This window comes from Tinamus guttatus, unplaced genomic scaffold (assembly GCF_059628265.1).
Source record: "Tinamus guttatus ecotype Peru unplaced genomic scaffold, ASM5962826v1 Tinamus_guttatus_pri_ptg000803l, whole genome shotgun sequence".
Classification (NCBI taxonomy): domain Eukaryota; kingdom Metazoa; phylum Chordata; class Aves; order Tinamiformes; family Tinamidae; genus Tinamus; species Tinamus guttatus.
In genome coordinates this window covers 77,839-99,095 of record NW_028289337.1, presented here as the reverse complement: position 1 = coordinate 99,095, position 21,257 = coordinate 77,839, and the positions used below count along the sequence as shown (strand labels likewise).

At 39.7% G+C, this 21,257-nt stretch overlaps 1 protein-coding gene across 1 annotated transcript in view; it reads left to right on the top strand.

Moving 5' to 3' along the window:
- PIGG (phosphatidylinositol glycan anchor biosynthesis class G (EMM blood group)) overlaps positions 1–21,257 on the top strand; it is a 75,300-nt gene that overhangs the window by 33,222 nt on the left and 20,821 nt on the right. The window contains exons 10-12 of the mRNA XM_088537520.1: positions 2,051–2,242; positions 7,381–7,690; positions 17,088–17,251. Of these exons, the coding sequence (XP_088393646.1) occupies positions 2,051–2,242; positions 7,381–7,690; positions 17,088–17,251 (666 nt within the window). The remainder of the gene's footprint in view (positions 1–2,050; positions 2,243–7,380; positions 7,691–17,087; positions 17,252–21,257) is intronic.

The window sequence follows — 21,257 nt, the reverse complement described above, 5'->3', positions numbered from 1 at the left end:
ACTCTGTGAAACCTGCTGTAACAATTCCTTCATAGAAAGAAAATTAAAATTTAGGTCGGGGAAAAGTGGAACAAAAAAGTAGATATTAAATGAAACAGAAGGGAAAATGCACTCACTAAATTTGCCTGAAAATAGGATTTTGTTTCTTACATAGCTGGGATTCAATTACCTTCGTTAGGCATTTAATCCAGAGCAGAGATGACACTGGGAATGTATCAGAGCCTCTATGTGGTTCAGTGCAAAAGAGGAAATATCAGAAGAGAACTGATGAGGAACAGCTGTGTGAGACGATGACATTTTCTTTCAATACTGTACTTAAAAAATAAATTTTGCATCCACCTCCGAAAAAAGTAGCATACTATGGGAATTCTGTGTATTCTGTTGTATAGGAATTCAGGAGTGGAAGAGCAGACAGAAACTGAATGTGTGAACAGGCTTTATTCGCCTAAAATGTGAAATTACAGCTACGCTTATAATTCCTTTCATTCTGCTTGTATTTGCGGTGATGGGATGAGGTCAAAGAAGTGGAAAGAAATGTCTTCCATTTTTTCTGTGGTGCCAAAAGTATAGAAGTATAGACAAACAGTTGTTAGAGTAAGAACATATAGATGAAGCTCACGGGTTCCTGCACCAGTCAACTCACTACTTCTACTCTCTTTCCTATAGAGAAAAAAAACCCACAGTGAGGTTAGACTGCACAGTTTTATCTCTTTTCGTATTCTAGTTTTTATTTTTCTTTCATTTTTTGCTGCTCCCCTTCAGCAGGCAGTGCATCCCCTGGGAGCGTTGCTACATGATGTGAAGAGCTCGCTGGTTCCTGCTGGGAGGACGAGTAGGGCATTTTCTTTGCCTTACATGCTTTCCTCTGTGGCTTTGCAAGGATGTCGGTTGACATAGCTAATGTTAAATGCTAAATAAAGCATATGGGAGGGATAGGTAAATAGAACCGTGTTCAGTGCTAGTTTTGATTAAGTGAAAGGTAAAGCTAGTTAATTGAGACGCAGGTCACACTCACTGTTGGTTTGCTGAAGTTAAAGATGTTTCATCATGGCATTCTGAAATATGGAAGAGAAATGAAAATGGCCCTCCTGGCCTAAAGGTCTTAGGTAAAGGTAATAAAATTAGTGGTTCTGAGTCTTTTGGGAATAGTTGCAACAGGTAGGTGGAGGTTATCAACTCATGGATTTTCTGAAATTGCCTAGCTAGCTGTGGTAGTGGCTACACACAGATCTTTACCTAATCCTCTTACCTTTTGCACCAGTAATTGATATCACCACAAACTGGTAGATTTGAGTAAATGCCAGTTGTCAGTATTCTCAGTGAAATGTAATTGATCCAGGAATGCTCCTTCTTTGCCCATTTGGGTGCTGGGGAAAAAACAGACAGCTGCATCTCCCTTCTTCCTGGTCACAATGCAAGTTCTTTGCTCTTCTCCTCTGTGTGCATTGGTCTGGTACAGGGCAATGTGTCTGTCAAAGAGAGCAGCATCATGCAAATTTGTTTGTGTGTGTGTGTTTCAAACTATCTAGGTGTATTTCTGGTTATTTTGACTAGGTCGTATTTTGTATGTCTAGAATTAAACAAAATGAATGAATGTGTAGTTATTTAAAAGGAGGTAATTATGCTAGTATCATAGTAATAAAATCTTTTCTGCCAAGTGCTAGAAAATGAAGTGCTGTAGCAGAAGCAGAATGCAGTAAGTTTCTAAATATATATTAAAAAGTTAGTTTAAAAGCATAAGAACCTTTTCCATTATGCAATATGCAGTTCAGTTTTTATATAATTAAATCAAACAGAACAGCTAGCATATGGTGAGACATGATAATTACACTTCTAAACATGCATGCTTGAATAGAAAACCTCATTAATAAAACCTCTTTGCTAAGAATACTAAAATATTTTACTGTAACTCTTGGAAAGTTGGTAACAGATGTCAATGCAGTGATTAATTCAGAAATACAGTGCTGCTGTTAAAGGTCTGTTGAGTGCATTTGCAGTAATTATAGTAGTTTGAATTTTTTGTTTGTTTGTTTGTTTGTTTTCTCCTCAGCTCAGAACACAAATCTGAACTCTCCTTTTTGGCTGCAGTCTCCCTGGTTATGATCTTCATTCTGGTTCAAAGGAAATGCTCTCTGGTTTCAAAAATCGCTATGGCACTTGGGCTCTTGGGAGTCTACAGTTACCGGGCAGCCATTGGAAATATAATATTTCCATGGCAACATGACAGCAAAGATATTTCAAAGTAAGTTAATCAACAGATATTTAAGTCTATTTTTAGAAAGGTGTTAACATTTTGGATATCTTGTTGGAGAATGAGTATTGTCTATGTTGGAATCAGATTCCTATGAGCAAAAGAACTTTATCTTGGCTATCTTTATTTTAAAGATGGCCTGTAATCAGTTTTTGTGGTATATGCAATGTGGAGCCCCATGAAGCATCTTGCTTCTATGTCAGATTAGAAACCAGGCAAGTGCTGACTAATCTGGGAAAATTTAATAGTCTTTCTGTGCTTTTTGCTACAAAGAAGACTCAAATACACCACCTCCTCTTGTTTTAGATTGACTTGCTGAATTTAGCAGAAAACATGCCAAGCTCATTTAGCTGTTTCCTAGTTTTGAAAAATGTTTAGACAATAATTGGAGGGGGTTGTTTTTCTGTGTTCTACTTATGCAGTTGACTATTCTGTAATGTATGTCTTTTCCAGATGTCATAAAATCCTTCCTGAGTTCTAGGCTCAGATACATGATACAGACCAAGGATTTTTGTAAGGATGGTAAATATCTTACAAAAGTAGTCGCTATAGGGAGCTAATAGATGTTATTAATGGCTAATTCTGAAATATATCTAAATAGCTTTTCATAGAAGCTTTGATACCTTTCAGTATTAGATAGTGGTTGACTCTGTAGCCTTGCTTTTTCCAAGTGTGATAGCTGTGGAAAGCTTTTAGAATCTACTGGGAAATTTAATGAGGAGAAAGGGATCATGGAAGAGAGATTGTAAAGAGTTGTCTTCTGGATCTCCGGAACTCATTTTGAATTTGGTATGAAACCAAACTAATTTTAAATTTGGTATGGGTGACAGTAGTTTCTTCTGAGACTTTTTAATGAGGGGACAAAGATTCACAAAGGTGTAGAGAGGGAGAAAACCTTGCAGGAGAACATCTTAGGACTCATCGGAGGTCAGATTTGCTAGTAAAGTATTTTTTATATGTTTATGTATACCCAGATATGTATGTGCACAGTCCATCTCTTCAAATATTGAAGAGAAGTCTAGTTCTTTATTTAGTATTAAATTAACATAGTTTGTTGATTCTGCTAGGTGTGAAAGTCTCCAGTGATCTTTACATAATCACCAGGATTTGGCTCAGTGTTTGAAAGTGTTTTTGGAAACATGTCTGATTTCTGAGTGTGACCACTTGTTTTGTGTTTGACTGAAATCTTTGGGGAAGAATGTTGTTCTCGCAATAAGAAAAAAAATACTTCTGAGTGGTTCAGAATATTAAATACCTGAACTAAACTGAAAATAAAAAGCAGTTAAAGAAATAAATGGAATACTTAGATACATAGAAAGAGCAAAGCCTTCACTGAGAACTTACTCATACTGTTTATACTATAGCTGGCATGTTGATTGTAATTCAAACAAGGGAGATGCTGGGTTTTCATATTATTTCAGTTTAAAGTAAAAGTGAATATGGTTATTTGCTTAAATAGTTGTGGCAGACCTTTGTATGTGTATGATTTTATAATTTTTTAAAAGTTATTCTCAAGGGTCCTAAACCAAAGTTTTATTGCCAAGTACAGTGGTGGCTGAGTCTTGTACTTAAATCACAGCTTGAAATTAAATGACTGGTAGAAACAAACAGATTTTTTAAAAAATTGAAGTGTTTTAGTGCTTGTGGAAGTTAGTGTAACCTTTCTACAAGGTTCCAGACATTTGTCTATGAATACGCTGTAGGATACACATGCACTGGAATGTTTATTTTATTTCATTCCCTTGACTGCCTGCTAAGCTTCTATGAACTTTGGTATAGTAAAACACATAGTGAAAAACTTTCTGTGAGACGCCTGCCTTGGTCAGTGCTTGTTGAATTATTTGTCCAGAATGATCTTTGCAATGAAGACAAATCCACTGAAAAGTTTCGTGATATATGGAGCAGGGCTCCCATCAGAGGGTCCTATATTCTTTGTACCATGCCAGGGGAACCAGTCACACAGTCTTAATCGAAAAAATGGTCAAATTTTGTCATACTCTCTATGCAACAGTGGCATAATTTAACATATTTGTGTTCAAAGTCCTAATTGGTATATATTGTTCCCTTTCCAAAAAACTGAGGATTTGTATTAATGCTCTAGATTCCTTGCCAGTGAGTTATACCCTTCAAATCCTCCATGTAAACCGTTCTGGGAACATGGACAGGGTTAGCAAAGCAGGTTCTTACTCCTCCTTTTGGCACGTCATGACCTGATCTGTCAGCTTAGTGATCCTCATTCATTTTGCTTGGGTGACTGATGTGATAAATGATAAAAGCGTCACCGAAATGACCAAAGCTTGGACTTTCTTTTAAATGTGTCTAGAGGTACCTGTACTGAGTGTGTAACGAGTGTATTTGTAATTGGGTTGGCGCCAGAGCCAACTGCAAGGTTGGAGTGGTTCTGTGCAAGATAGCTCCTGCGTAGGAAGCAGCTGTAGAGAGCTGGTGTTTTTCTTCTGTAAGATGGAGAATCCCTGCTCTGAAATTACCTCTTTCCCTTTTACTGAAGATAAATGTTTTCTCCAAATGTGACAACTGCTGAGAAGTGGGTAAAGCAGAAGAGGCTTTTAAAGCATGTTCTTTCTTCTATGGCTTCTGCTAAGATAACCTCTAAATTAAAAATTGCAAGGAAGTAATTTGGCCTTCAACTCTCCTTAGAGTTCTTATTTAAAATGATAGTTTGTGCATTGAAAACATGAGAATATACCATGACAGCACAAACAAAATAATGGTGGTTTGTTTGCTAAGAAATTAGTTTGAATTTCCATCAACTGGGTAAGCTCAGGTTTCATATAAGCTGTTTAGTAATGACAGATACCCAAAACTGTTCCCTAAAGCATTTCTTGTAAGGTAAATGAATATATTTGAATGCTTTGTTAACAGTTGCATCAGAATTAGCAGAGATGCTCAAATAGGACTCTTAATATCTGCACTAGCCATGCAGGAGGGAAAAAAATGACCTAATTAGCTTTCTTTTATTTTTCAGTTTCTGTGAATGTGTGATAAATATTGTATAATTTTTCTTGCTGAAAGTGTTCTACCTGGTAGGCAGTCCTGGGAGGTTGTGTTGCATTAAAGTTGAATGCCAAGTTTGCTTAGCAATTATATTGTTAGATGGAAATACTTGTGGGTGCCTGAGCCTAGGCAAGCAGAATCCTGCGTGGTGTTTTCTGCGTCTCAGATAAGGGCTTCATGGAGAATGTTTCTTTCCTCTCTCTTGTTTTTATTTTTCCATACAAAGAGGGGCATTTTCATGGATGAAGCTTTTCGTTGTCAAGGAAGTACAGGGGCCCTTTAAACCCCCTTTAGAGTTTTGTTTCCTAAGGGAGCAAAACCATAAACCCTTTTCCGTAAAGTATTAGATCTTGAACCTGGTTATTGTGCAAGTGATGGAAAAATGGGTCTGAGTCTTATATTTCTACGCACGTATTCTTCCAGGGCATAATACCTGCATGTGAATCCATATATTAAGCCACACTTTGGGAGATGCTTTGCAAAAACATCAATAAATACCTTTCCCCTCTTTATTTGTTTATGTTAAACTGCATTTCAACAAACAGCAATATTACCATTAAACTGGTTTACTGGGGGTGGCCATGCATTTATGGTTTATATGTGGGAGAGAAGATCCCTGCAAAGGCTGAATTTTAATTTTTAAGTTCTCTTGCAAAGAAGCTACTGGAAAATTACTTGGAAAAGGTGAAAAAGCTACCAGTTGAATATCTTTTGACAAAATAACAGACTTAAATATGAGCCTTAAACAGTTATTAATACCATCTGAGTAATTGCTTTGTACCTGAGAGGAAACCAATGGTAGGATGTATTCTATCTCTTACATGAAATAGATACAGAGTAGGAAATAGGCTTTTGAAATGAAGTGCGCCACTATATGAGTAATGCTTCTGCTTATTTTATTGCCACACTGGCTTATCTAAACAACTACACCCACAACTTGCTTTGAAACCATGGAATGGAGCATCATATTCGTATTTAAGAAGGCGATACCATTATCATGCGGTGGTTTTGCCTTTTTTCTTGGTTCTGCAGGTGCAAGATACGAAATTCAGCCTGTGAATACTGTTATTCCTTATTTCCCTCTTTGCTTTGCTCTTCTTTTCCTGAGGTACGAAAAAGAAAGATTGAATTTGAGGTCATTTGTTAGCAATTGCTTAAGATGCAAAGTTACCTTCCAGAGACTCAAAAATTACATAAATGTATAAATAAAAAATATTTTGAGAAATTGTAAATGGCGATGTTTTCTGTGGACAGCTTTCCCAGGTATAATCCCATCTATACTCTTTTTGGTTTTGTAGTCTAATCCTCCATATATGGAGTCCAAGTGACTCAAGAATTCTTATTTCTGAGGTAACTGTAGTACCTTTCTAGGAAACTGTGTTCATTCAGCACGTGTGTGCAAGATGACTAATAGTCATTAGGAATAATGTATTTTGATTTGTGGATAAGATGTATGGGAAACTCTCTTTTCCAAGATAAAAATACATTTAAACAATTGAATTTTCATTATGCTCATTTGATGAGTTCATTGGATTATTATAATTTAGCTCATACTGAAGTGTTTTGTGCCTTTTTTGCCCAGTAAATACAAGGATATCAATGAACCCTTAATGAAAACCATTTTTCGGTGTCTGGGCACTTGCTCTTCTAGAAGGGCAGCTTTCAGTTTTCGAGACTCCTCATACTTTTATTTGTCGTTTTTTTAATAAGATACTGTGACTGCTCAGTAAGCTCACTTCTACTGGAAATGGAGAAGCCTATCAATTTTTAGGAGCAGTAGATGCCAATTGCAATAATTGCTTAAAATACAGAGAGTTAAGATTACAGAGGGTAAAAGTGGCTCAATCCTGGTTTATAGTAAACCTGTGCAGTTGTGTTAGGTGAGATGTTTGCAGTATGCAGGATTTTCAGACTGAAATAAGGCTCTTCTTCTTTTTGTATCTCAAAAAGCTTTCTGAGTAGCCTTAGAATTTGACCTGTTTGGCAGAATTGTCTCTGTATTGTACCTCAATACGGAATGAAGAGGACTTTTTTGACCTGTGAAACACAATACTAATAACTAACTCATCTTTCTGTTTTCTTGCTTCCTTTTTTTTTTTTTTTCTCCTTTTTAGGGGCATTACTGAAGCTCGTTTTGTTTATGTCTTTGTTCTTGGCATAGTCTTCACTGGCACTAAAGATCTGCTGAAGTCACAGGTTATTTCTGCAGACTGTAGTGTGAAAAGCACAGGGCTGTGGGAAGTTTACAGTGGACTGGTTCTGTTGGCAGCCCTCCTGTTCAGACCTCACAACTTGCCTGTCTTGGTGTTCTGTTTGCTGATTCAGACTATGATGACGAAATATATCTGGAGACCTCTGAAATTCGACGCAGCGCAGACCACTATCATGCACTACTGGTTTGGCCAGGCTTTCTTCTATTTTCAGGTAAGCTGATTGCTGTCCCTGCCTGGTTTGGGGAGAGGGAAGGAATATCTGTGTGATTAATTTCGTTACGATTGATGGGGCAATTGGCTATGGTGTTAAAAAATATATATACATATTGGAACTACTCCTACTGTATTGTACCTTCTAGGAAGCTGAAACAAGTGAAAAACAGAAAATAATGAAGTGGTGCTAACATGCTATTCAGCGTTTCACAGGTGAACATGAATTATAAAAAGTAATACGTAGCAGATAATAGAGCAAAACAGTTTCTGGTGGCCAAGGTTTTTGTGGTATTTCTGTTTGTGGGCAGTTGCAACAAGGCTCAGAGATGGAGCAGGAAGAGAGTTTTCAAAATGTTTAGATGAAATGCAGCCCATAGAAAGCATTCAAGGTAGGTTTTGGATCAAGAGCTTTTGCATCTGTCTGCTGAATAACAGTCTAGTTGAGTTGGGCAGGCACCTCTGGAGATCATCTAGTCCAGTGTGCCTGTCCAAAGGATGTTACAGGAGAAAACCTTGTGAGGGAGCACTGTGGCGTTGTATTCTAGGTGTACAGTCCCTTTGCCTTCAGGCCAGCAAGGAGAATGAAATAGAAAATAAGTACGTTTTGAGCTAGCAAATCTGCGGTGGGAGTGTAGCTGGAACTGGTTAAACAATTTTATATCTACTGCAACCTGAGATGTGCGTGAGATTTGGGAAGACTTAGGGGAAATAATTCCCAGAACTATGGGGAAACATATTCAGCCACTTCGCAGACAACTGCTGAAGTTCTATAGCAATGTAGTCTATATACCATTTAAATCCAATAGCATGTTTGTTTATTTATGTATTTTTACTGGTTTTGTACTGCTGTTACTGCAATATAAAGAAATATATTTAAAATTTGTGTTTTTCCATGGTGTTTGGGTACACATGGTGCTGTTGGATATTTTGTTTGCAGGGGTTTTTCCTGAAACCCTCATTGGTAGTTTTGGCATTTCCTCCTGTTGTTTCTTTTGGAAATAGTATCATCTGAAAGGATACAGATTTCAGCAAACCTGAGGGTGTTTTAAAAATTAGTTCTGACAAAGGGAGCCTCTGTATACATAGATGGGCTGAAATTCTCTGATCGTTGTTTGAGATCCTGATTGCTTCACTATTCTTTGTGCTTCCTCTGTAACTCTAAGATTTAGAGAATGAAGGGTAATCATTGCTTATCAAAGACTTTTGCAGAAACAGACCAAAGATCTCTCTGCCGTCTATTTTTCCTTCCTTCCCCCCCCTTTTTTTTTCCCCTGGATTGGTTTATTATCAACTCTGAAATGTGGAAGAAAATGGAATTGAGTAAGGAGTCACCTTTTTTGTGTCACCTGAAAGGTATGCAAAATCCATCTTAGAAGTGATTCTTCTGAATTTAGCAATTGCTTAGTTTGTCAAAATTTTGTTCTCTTTAGCACAGAGTCTTTTAAAATGTTTCTCTTTCAAAAGATCTTGCAAACAACCCCTTGCAGTTTTTTTTGGTTGTGTTCTTCTAAAGCCAAGATGGCCAAGAGAGAATTAAATGCTGAATAATTTGTGGTAGAATGGGAGCATTTTTAGAACAAACAGCTTTGATTGTGGCCTTTTTAATACTAGAAATCCTTTAGAAATAAAGCAAATCTGATAGTGGAAAAAAAGGCCTTTAAAAGATATATATATTTCTCCTTAACTGATCACTTCTCAGAGGATAATTTTTCATCCTTTTAAAAATACTGTAATTACATTTAGATTAGATCCCATTTCTAGCATGGAGATGAAAAGTTAGACCAAAGTACCCCTTCAGGTACTACCTTGGTTCATTTATTTTCTGATAAAGGTTTTTTTAAGCAGTGGAAGGGAAATTTTTGGATCATATAAGGCTAAGAGAGCTTTTTTTGCACCTTCGCAAATGAAAGCAATTATGTGGAAAATACTTCTTGAGAAAAGCAAAATGGGCCTGCAAGTAACTTACAAAATTTAGAAGCCTCCAAACCTAGTTATAGCTCTCCCTTTAATTAGTGAATACATCCCAGTTTGTTTTAAGAATAGGCTTTCCTTCAAAGACTGCATATCTAGGAATGGAAGAACCATATCCAACAGTTATGTTTTGTTTAATGCTCTTTATGTGTAAATTTGCTCAGTGTGTAGTATCCTTGTCTGCATTGCCAGGGAAAATTAAGAGACTTGGCTACTTGCAAAGACCACTTCTTTATTTTTCCTTCGTTGTATTTAAATTTCTTCTTTCCCTTTCTTTGACTTCAAAGTCAAGAGGGCAAACTAGTTACAAATAAAAACTGTTCAAAGTAGTTCAAAATCAGGGTTTAAGTGTTTTATTGATTAATTAATCACATGGTGGTCATTTATTAATGACACTTAATTGGCAGTCACTGAACTGTCCCTTTCAGGATCCATTTGAGCCATACAGCAGACAAACACCATTTTTTTCTGCCTTCCTGTGCCTAATCTCTAAAAGATTAGATACAGTAAGATCTAACCCCTCCTGCTCTCACTTCCCCCAGCACGTAGAGCTCTGTGCCCTCCCACAGCTCCTGTATGTGCTGTAAGCACACATTATGTTCTGTAACAGTTTGGGCTCCCATTTACTCATCCATCCTGCTCCACCATTAGGAATTTACCATAGAAAGGAGACCTTGAGAGATGACGTAGATGATTTTGAGTGGCTGCCTCCGAGTTCTTTCTTACCTGAATGATGCAGATGGGAGTCTAGAAGTGCCCCTACTTTTCATGATGTGGCTTATTGTATAAAAATAGAATTTAATTGTGAGTAAATCAGTTAATCTTCTTCCTTGAACTTTGGGGGAAAATGAAAGATTTGGCTTACTTTTACCTCCCTCCTACACCTTCCAATGAAAGTCTTCTTGAGTAAATTGCAGGCACCCCAGATTTAGCATTAGTTGTTGTGGCCGTCAACAGCAAGCTCTCAGATTTTGACTGACTTAGAAAAGGGTTGTACTTGAGGTGGAGAATGACGTGTCGTTTATTCTCATAAAAAACACCCCAAAATAAATGCTGAGTAAAAACATTGTCTTCTTTCTCTTGGAGAAGACTATCGAGTTCAAGACCATCAATAGCAACCTCTGATGAGCCTGCCAGAGTACCAGCTAGTTCTTAGTTTACCTCCGCTGAAGTGTGTGCTGTTCATGAATGCCCACATTCCTTTCTTCGGTACTTGATGTGCACTGCTGGCTTGTGTTTATATGTCTTTCCTGACACTTTTTCCTACCTTTCTCCTTAACCGTTCTCTTCATTGCAAGAACTAGTGCTACTGAACAGTCATGATTCAGAGTGGTGCCAGGTTTTTAATACCTCAGCAAACATAAAGGTCCAGCCTAGCATGCAAAATATTAGCAGGTTTCTGGCTGAAAGTAAGAAATTTAATAACACTGAAATTTGCAGTCACCGTAGACTCTTAAATTGGATACTAATTTTACACTGTGCTAACTATGTGAGGCAGGAGAAGAAAAATATAAACTAAATATAAAACCTCTCCATCTGGTAATAGAGCGTAGATTTGGAGAACTATTTTTGCACGTGCCCTGCTGTGATTATGAGGTAAATGAGAGTTCTTGACCGTGTTGCTGGGTCTTTATTAAATTTTGTTTGGTAAGACAACGCTTTATGACAAAAGCAGGAACTGTCTCACTGAGCATGAGTGTAAGTGATGACCTTTAGAATTTGATAGTGAGTAAAAATAGCTTTATTCAGGATTACATATTTAACAAATGAGGCAGAGTCCTTTTGAAAAATTTTGCCATGTCCTTAAGGACTTCATGCAGTTTTGATGATGACATTCCTAACTATCTAGAGTAAACACTGTTCTTAGGAAGAGTTATTATTTTTCATTAGATTAATTGATATCAGGAAAAAAAAAAGGTTGATATAGATTGATAGTTGAAGAAAATGATGAAAAAACAAGGTCCTGAGTGTGGCAGCTGGCATTTTCATCTTGAGCAATAGTAAAAAAAATCAAGTTAAATGCAGGCTAAAAGAGCCTGTCTGCAGTTTGCATTTGCTCTTGCACCTTGCAGTTTATCCGTGTGCCTCTGCAGAAGCAGAGCTGCCCAAGTGAAGGCGCCTCTTTTCTATGAACAGTCACCTACCCGCTGTAACTAGTATACCATGCTTCTACTTCAGGCAAATAAGTTAAGTATGTGTCTTATAGCAGAGCGCAGTTTTTCTCCAACTCACCTGCAGCCGAGCTCAAAGTATTCCACAGGCAATGTAGTTATATTCTCTTTTTCTCTGGAGTGGCTGCCTGCCTTCCCTCATTTGCCTCTGCAGCTTAGTTACCAGCTGTGTTTGCAGACTTTCTAACCAGCTGGTGTGACCTCTTTACGTGCAGCAGTTCTTCTCAGTTTGTATTTAGAGCAGGTTTTGTGCTTGACCCTCTTTGCGCATCTCTTGACTGTGACAGCGAGATGTCAGCTATCTCCAGGTCCTTTTCTTCCTTGGAAGCCTTGCTCATGGCAGGACGGAATGAGGCTCCAGATGGAGAACTTTGCTTGTCACGTATTTTGGTTGCTAGAGCCTTTGTTTTTCAGTCGTGACTGCTTCTGACTTGACCCATTCATGCAAATACGTGTTAAACTAGAGTGGGGGGGCTGTTCTTGCGCTGCGTAGCTAATGCCACCAACTGCTTACATGCCTTGCATTTCATTTGCCTCTTGCCCTTCTGCACAGTGGGAAGGCGGGAAGCAGAATCCTCCATCACTGCAATATTTCTTCCGTAGGGAATGCACACAGCCTGCACCTCGAGCACAGGAGTGGCTGCTTAGCACGTGAAAGGAGTGGGGAATGGACAAATCCAAAGCTGCATTGCTGCACAGCCGTTTCGCTGCAAACGGCAAAACAAGGCCCAGACATCTGAGTAATAAAGAATAACGAAGAATAATAAAGAGGCTAAAGGAGATACCTCCATGCGGGAGAGGTGGTTTTGTGCATCGGTCCTCAGCTATGCGTTCAGTTGTGTAGCGTGAGAAGTTTATAGTGGTCAGCAGGATAGTTTGGGAGCTCAAGAGAGCCGAGCGGCAAGGCCGATGCGCCTGATCCACAGGGCAAGGCCTCAGCTCCTCCTTACAAGAACTGTCAAAGAGGACTCTCTCGTTCCCTAGCAAGCCTGCTTCAGATCTGGAGAACTGTTGTAGCTACAAAGATGTTTATGGTCAGAAAGGCAGTGGTTGCCTGGACCATGATGCACAGTCTCCATCCTCGGAGATTTGCAAAACATGACTGGGTAAAGTCCTGGGCAGCTTCCTGTCACCTTTTACAGCTGACCTGGCTTTGAAAGAGAAGTTGGAATAGACATCTTCAGACCTTCTGTCCAACCTCAATTATCCTATGATACCATGGTCCTGTGTTATTCATGGAAATAGCAGCTTGTTTTTTAGTCTAGTTTTGCGAGCTTGCTAGGATCTCTGCTTTATATTGCTCTAAATACAGATATTCAGTGACCATAGAAATAAATGTCATGATATCTCGATTGCCTTTCCTAACTACACTGGCCTAAAATTTTATGCTGATGGTAATCATTTTTAAGATATTTTAGTTACCTTGAATGAAAACAAATACATTAAGAACAGCAATAAAAGCCTTCATGTTTCTGCATGTCTTCTGCAGCTTCACCTGTCTAGTGTCTTTGTTATCCCACCCTTAGAGCAGTGCACCTGAAGTAAAGGGGAAAGACAACACAGATTTTCTTAAGATTTTTAACGGTTTCTTATACATTTGGGAATTTTTCTTTTGTTAGAGGAGAACAACTTAGGCTTGTGTATTTTTAGAATAATTTCTCTCTAGTTGATTTAAGATAGAGAAATGGACTGGATGACATTTTAAAATGATTTATAGCTCTGTTTTGCTGTGATTTTAAAGGATCATAGAATAATTTAGGTGCAAGGGAACTGCTCAGAGCAGGGTCAGTTATGAGGTCGGGTTCCTTAGGGCTTCATTCACTTTGGTATCAAAGCTTCCAAGGATGGGTATTTCACAAACTCTCCAGGCAACCTGTTCCAATGCCTGACTGTCATTGCTTTTTCACCTTGAATTATTTGGCTCAAGTAGATAAAACTATTTCCTCGTTCTGTGTTTGTTGATACATTCCAGTTTATAGAAAGGCATAGACTTATGGGAAGGGCACACTGGGAGAGCAGCAGCATTTCGCTTTTTTACTGGTGTTTAAACAAGCCAGAAGCTTCTCAGTCTTGTGTTGCATCTCTATTCTTTCCAAATCCCTAGATGTCATGAGGATACTTAAGTTAATGTCTCACATATATGAGGGATGTAATTGGAAAGAAATCAAGAGGGTTCGGGGTCGTTTTTGGTCCTGTCTATGGAAGGATTATTTTCAGTTATTTTAGCAAGTGTTTTTGGTAATTTTGCTAGCGAATGTTTTTGCTTTTGTGCTTCCTTGGTCCAGGTCGTGGTGGATCACCATTGAATGCCTTTATGCAATGCTGAATTGTCTCCTGTCGCTTTCAGCCATTACCAAAATAAGCTATTGCACTGTTTGAAATGTTTGAGCAATGCTTTAAAGTAAAAGCTGATGCTCTGAGTTGTCAAAATTATGTATGTATAGAGTACGTAATTAGGAGGTACACAGAACCACAGAGCGGTTGAGGTTGGCAGGGACCTCTAGAGATCACCTAGCCCAACCCCCTGCTCCAGCAGGGACACCCAGAGCACGTGGCACAAGGTGGCATCCAGGCGGGTTTGGAAGATCTCCAGAGAAGGAGACTCCACAGCCTCTCTGGGCAGCCTGTGCCAGGGCTCTGTCACCCTCACAGGAGAGAAGTTCTTCCCCACATGGAGATGGAACTGCCTGTGTTTCAGCTTGTACCCACTATCCCTTGTTCTGTCACTGGCCACCACAGAGAAGAGCCTGGCCTCATCCTCCCTACAGTCACCCCTCAGGTATTTGAACATGTTGATCAGATCCGCTCTCAGTCTTCTCTTCTCCAGAGTAAACAGCTCTAAGCTACAAAAATCCAACGCAAATTAGTCTTCGAGAAAGTTATTTGACATGAAGAAAATATGTATCTCCCCACTATAGCAGGCTCTTCAATGAGCACATGGGGCGACAGAGAGCCCCTTTGAGCTCTGCGTGCGGTGGGCAAGGCAAGGCACCAGGAATCATGCCAGCTCTGCACGTGCTGTGTGAGGGAGAAGGAAGGGAGAGCAAGTGGGTAGATACGTTGGAGAAAAGACCTGCTGCTGTACAGGAATGTGGGATAAAGAGAGCGGCTCCCCTCTCCGCTTGTCGTGGATCGGTTTGTTGAGGAGCAGCACCCCATCCTGCGCTAAGAGCGCTGCACCGAGCTGCCAGCTCTCGGCACGTTCTCGCTCTACTCCCCTTAGACCTCCTGAGGAGGCCTGACTTGCAGCTTTATTTTCCAGTGTAATGTTCCGGGCCATGGATATTCCTTATGCCTGGCTCCTGCTCTTTAGCTCTCCTTTGTTCCTGTTATTGCTAGGTGTTGCGTAATAATAACTTACTACAGTGCTGTATGGCAAAGGCCAAAATAAGGACAACTGTGATAGTCATTGGTCAAAATTTTACTGTTGTATAATGTTTTGACAAAATGCATCCCCTACTGCCCTCTTACAGTTACAGGCTTGCATTACATTCTGGCACGATCTTCATACTGGAATTCATGGGGTCTGTAACCAGCGATAGTTTGGTCTAACTCATTCTGCCAACAGTAATCGCTTCTTTTGTTTGGTTTTAGAGTTGCTTCACAGGCAGTTTCTGGTGAATGGTTCCCTATGAGCCAGCAATGTGCTCTTGCAGTAGAGAAGGTTAGTGGTACCCTGGGTGTATTAAACAGAGTGATGCCAGAAGGAGGTGGAGGGAGGACCTTCATTTCTGCTCACCACTGTTGAGGCCACACTTGCAGTGTGGGGTTCCCAAGAAAAGAGAGACAGAGATGTCCTGGAGCAAGGGGCCACAGGATGAGGATGGGATTGGAGCATCTGAGACAGGTGAGGCAGCAGGAACTATGAAGGCTCAGGGGGGATCTTATGTGTATAAGTATCTGAAAGGGGGTTACAAATAAGACAGGGTCAGAGTATTTTTGGTGATGCTCAGAGAACTTCTAGAAAGGGTCCAGTGTAGAGCAACAAAGATGACTAAGGCTCTGCAGTGTCGATTGTATGAGGAAAGACTAAAAGTGAGCTGGGCCTGTTTAGCTTGGAGAAGAGAAGACTGAGAGGAGATCTGATCAATATGTATAAATACCTGAGGGGAGAATGTAGGGAGGATGGAGCCAAACTCTTCTCCGTGGTGGCCAGTGACAGGACAAGGGGTAATGGGTACAAGCTGAAACACAGGCAGTTCCACCTCCATGTGAGGAAGAACTTCTTTCCTGTGAGGGTGACAGAGCCCTGGCACAGGCTGCCCAGAGAGGCTGTGGAGTCTCCTTCTCTGGAGATCTTCCAAACCCACCTGGATGCCACCCTGTGCCATGTGCTCTGGGTGTCCCTGCTGGAGCAGGGGGTTGGACTAGATGGTCTCCAGAGGTCCCTTCCAACCACTCTGTGATTCTGTGAATAAGCAACAGGCACTAACTGAAGCACAAGAAAGTCCATCTGAATCTAAGGAAATCATCATCATTTTACTGTGAAAATGATGGAGAACTTAGGTTACCCAGAGAGGTTGTGGAGTCTCCTTCCTTGGAGACATTCAGAAAATGCCTGAACAGGGTCCTAGGCCATATGCTGACCTTGCTTGAGCAGGGAGCTTGGACTGCATGGTCTCCTGTGGTCCCCTCCTCAGGAAGGGACCCTTCTGCCATTCTGCGTGATTTCAGTGCAGTCTGTTGTGTAACTTTCCAAGAAACTTGGAAAGCAGAAACCTCTCTCTCTAGATTTGCAAGTGTTGATTGAGTAACTTGTGTCCTGGGGGAAGAGGACAGGGACATGTTCCACTCGAGGTCTGAATTAGAGTGCTGCTCTCTCTAAGGGCAAGAAGTATTTATTTCCCTAGTGTCTGGTGTAGCTTTAGGCCCCAGGCTGATTGTCTTGTTTTGAATTACATGTAATGAAGAATGCTTGTTTATTTTTTCATCATTACAACAGAAATCAGCAAGTGCTGCTGCTTGCTTAAAGTCTTTTTGTGATGTAATTTATTAAACAACAAGTGTGTGTGTTTGAAGACAAAAAAAAAGGACAAACGAGATCATGGTGTGTATGCCTTCATTAGTCTGCAGATCCAAAATAGCTCTTGCTTGATGAGTTTCTTTATTGAAACCCAACTGCAAAGAATATGGCTGTACTACAAAGGGGCTCAAAGATTAAGCCTTTTACTAGCATAATAATTAATCTTATTGTAATGTATCCTCGCTGTTGCCTTGGAGATATCTGAATGTTTATTTTATTATTCTTTTCAGGGAAATTCGAATGGCATTGCTACTGTGGATGTTTCAGCAGGGTTTGTGGGACTGGACAGTTATGTAGAGATACCAGCCATCTTTCTGACAGCATTTGCCACATATGCAGGACCTCTGCTTTGGGCCATCCATCTGCTGTGCTACCTAAGTTCTGAAGTTAGCAGGTAATCATGTGTAGAACTAAGCTAAGGCTCCTCTATATACTTCAGGTACAGGCATCCATCCATGTAATGTAGTTTTCTTCACCGATTTTTCTCCTTGGAAGATATTTTTCCATGGAGAAAATGTCAATTCTTTTTTGATATGAGTTTATACTGCCCCACTATTTATGTTTCTTTTTGTCTGCAGAAGTTTTGCTCTGGGATATATGTGTATGTTTTGCTACTTTTGTTTTTTTAATGGCTTCTGAGTCTAATGTACTGTTACTATGGTGTATTGTAACAAGGAAAAATATTAAGATGATGCCTGAAAATGTTATTCGTGATGCCTATTAAATATAAGACCTGAAAAGAATAAATATAAGACCTGAGATGGGTTTTTCTTAGTAATGGAATAGAATTCTAATTTCACTGGTGTGCTGTCCTTTGTGAACAGTTGTGATTACTTGTGGCACAGAGGCACACAACATTCTATTAAAAAGAACAAATCTGTCTTACAGTATAGGCTAGCTTTTATTGCAGGCATTTGTAGCTAAAATATTTGTATATTTGGGCCTTTGGGTGTCGTGTGTCAAAGGTGTGTTAAAGAACATAAAATGAATTGCTGCATTTGGAATTTTAGGAAGAACGGTAGGAAAGATGTTCATGAAACCTGGAGTGTGTGTGTAAACATACTCTTTCATCTTGCAAGTTTAATTCATCATCCATGACACTATTGCTGAGAGAAGCAGTGTGCTAAGAGAGATAGGAGCTATAAATTCAGTAGTCTACTCTATCAGTCCCCAAATGTAAAACATTGATATATTTTCAGTGAAATTACATTTGTCAGTGACTAGATTTTTACCATCCCAGAGCTTTCATTAGTCTGCTACAAGTGTTTTCTTCATTACTGCAGAACTTAGAGTTACCCTAATATTTTTTTTTTTTTAATGAGAAGCAAAACATTTTTAGGAGGTGTGGCAGGTGGGATTTTAAGCATTATTCAGGCATGTTTAGCTCATCATAACTCTTTGGCTTTTGCATTATCATGCCTTGTAGACACATTTGGTTCCTGTTTATCTATGAAGCCTCATGCCTCGTGCTTTTTCTTATCTAGCTTTTCTTTTCTCCTCTTCCCTGTTTGTCTTTGGCTATGCCTAATGATGAATTTATGTTGGAACATACGTGTTTACCAAAGGCTCAGAGAGGTGAGATCCACAGAAGACCTGTCTGCATAGAGTAATGGGAGTTTTCAAACCAGAAAGGACCTGTTCTAACAGGATAAATTTCTGCAAATCCATTGCGTCTAACACTCCTTATTAACGGGCTGTAGGGACTGCTCCTTATTCACGGATTTGCTACGTCTGCCCAACTGCTCTGTAGAGACACCAGGCTCCCTCCACTCAGTTTCAGTGGAGCCCTGTGCTCTGCCACAGCACTGTAAAGCACTCATGTAGGCTGGGAACGTGACCTCCTGTTTTGAGACCATCTTTGATCTTACCTAGACTGACACTGTCTAAGTATTGGTCTTTGTGTAGAATACCTCTGAAATCCATGCTTTGATCTGTTCATTCTCGTGTCTTTGGCTTTAAGTGGAGTACATGTGGAATATACAAACTACTGATGTTTGGATTTACATAACCACAGAAACTCCTTTCTTGAATTATCCATGCTACTTCATGTCCTGACACTAAACTCATTTTCATCTCTTCGTTTTAGCTTTAGTTACTGTTTTGTTCCATCTGCCAGTTGTTTTCCAAAGTCTTCAACCTTTCTGCTTTCTACTCTCTTTTAAAGAATGACTATTTTCACAGAAAAGCCCCTTCCTCTTGTCTTCCAGTAAGTGTGACCCAATTCCCTGGTTATCCCTCCCTTTTTATTAACCTTCTGTTTTTCACAGTGAATTCCTTTATTCCTCTTTTCAGCTCTACCACAGTCTTTTTAAGAGTGCTTGGTGGTTCTGTGGGTTACATTCATGTTCCTGTGTTTTCTTTAAACTGTCCCACTCTCCATCTTTCGTTATTGCTCTGCAGATCCTTTGCATTTAGCTTTTTGCTCTTGCATAGAGGAGTGCAAGCACAATGGTGTAGGTGCAGTACCACTGTGTGGGGAAGGGAGTCAATAAAAGCTACCTAATGCTTTAAAGGGCCAAGATTTTAGTTTTACTGAAACCCCAGATGGTAGGCTGTGATTAGCATACATTTAGGAACTTACAATTAAGAGAAAGCAGCACCATACAGCATATTTTTAAAGCTGTTACAACAAAGTAATCAAAAATTTTATGTAAGCTATTCTAACAAAATAATTGAAATCTTTTTGTAGCAACATCTTTAAGGATCTGTATATGTTTAGTATTTTTTCAAATGTGTCCCTTAGTAGTGTTGGTTTTTCTTGTGTTGTTTTCTTGGTTGAGTTATTGCAGACTAAAAGCTCAGCTAGTAGCTTTGCCAGGTACAGTGCTGGTTTAAACTGCTCTCAAGTGGGCAGCTGTGACCTGAAATAGCCACATCACTTACGTAAGTAGATCCCATTGAGCAGCTTGTGTCCACAGACATTTTAAGATTTATTTGGGTCAGCTGGTAAGGTGGTTTCCTCTGTTCTAAACAACGCTGGACTAAAATCTTTCAAATCTCTAGGACTTGTTTAAATTGAAATTTTTTAGTGCTCAGGGCTTTGTCCTGCACACCTTTCCTCCTACCCTTGTGTTGGTTGTTGCTGGGTGTCTGATTGTATCCTTTCTTTGCTTTTACTGCTTGGACCCAAAGCAGAAACTGCGGAGCCGTAGGTCAGCTGCATCAAGTGATCCCTTAAAAGTGGGGAAACTTGAGCTTGTAAAACAGCAGCTGAATGCTTTAAAGTGTTCATACAAGCTTCTTACTAACTCTTTCATAAGCAGTATACATTGGTCCTCCTGAGGATAAAGGCCCAAATCTCCAGCCTCTGGGGCATCAGCCAGTCCAGTCCTCCTGGTCTAAGTCCTGGTTTAAGTCCTGCAGGTGTTAATGCTGAAGGTGCAATTCAACATTTCTTTCTGAACCCATCATTATTTTACATAAGTAGTTGTTAATTCCTTTCTTTCTACCCCTCACCCCCTGATGAGTTGATAAAAAAAAAAATTGACAAAGGATTGTTTACAATTAAGAACACACTACTGCTGCTTTCTATGGAATGATAATACCTTCTGTCAGTTGCGCTTACCAGGAAACTAGCGCTCTGGTTAAAATAAAACATACGAAAGAAGCTACCATCCTGTTCCCATGTGTGATAGTCTGGAGTGATTCGAAATTGGGATGGGGTTTTATTGCTACAAGCTGGCAGAATATTAAATTCATTTTGACACCTCCTGAGGTCTTTGTAAAGTGTTGGGAGAAGTTGTGAGCACAGAATTTATAAATATGGATTATCTTTGCTTTACAGAGATAGAGGTAAGCACTGAAGGAGATCTGGAACTTAAAGCTTGCCTTTTTTGGCAGAGTTGGCGTATCTATCATAAAGTTTGTTTTCAAGTGACAGCCCTAATCAGGAACTCAGGCTCCGCTGTGCTTGCTACCGCCCAAAGGCTTTGCCCGAGTAGTCCAGGCAGCTTTAAATGGTCTGGTTGGTGCTGTGTAGTGCCACTGCTACAAGATTACCACTGATAAAACTGATAGCTTAAAAAGGAAACACTTCAAGTAAGTAGGGAAGGCATGTTTTCTAGTTAGTAGGTGTTCTTCGCTTTGTGGGCGGTCTTAAACTGAATGTAAAGAGTTTTGGGGTTATATTTTTGGTTTCTGACACTATTCCTATGTTATTAGAGTTTTGCTGCTTTCTTCCTTTTGCTTTTTTGATGTCCCTTTAACCCATAGCAGTATGTTCAATAGCACGTGGCTTAGTGGCCAAACAGCCTCACAGCTTTCCTTGTATCTGCAGAGCTTTGAGCTGCTGCGTATTCTACTGAGGGTGCAGTTGCTCGGTGCTAGATTACTGTAAAAAAGCTGCAGTATTTGACTTCTGCTCTTGTCTGGAACCTCTCTGTCCTGAGACAGTGCCTTTT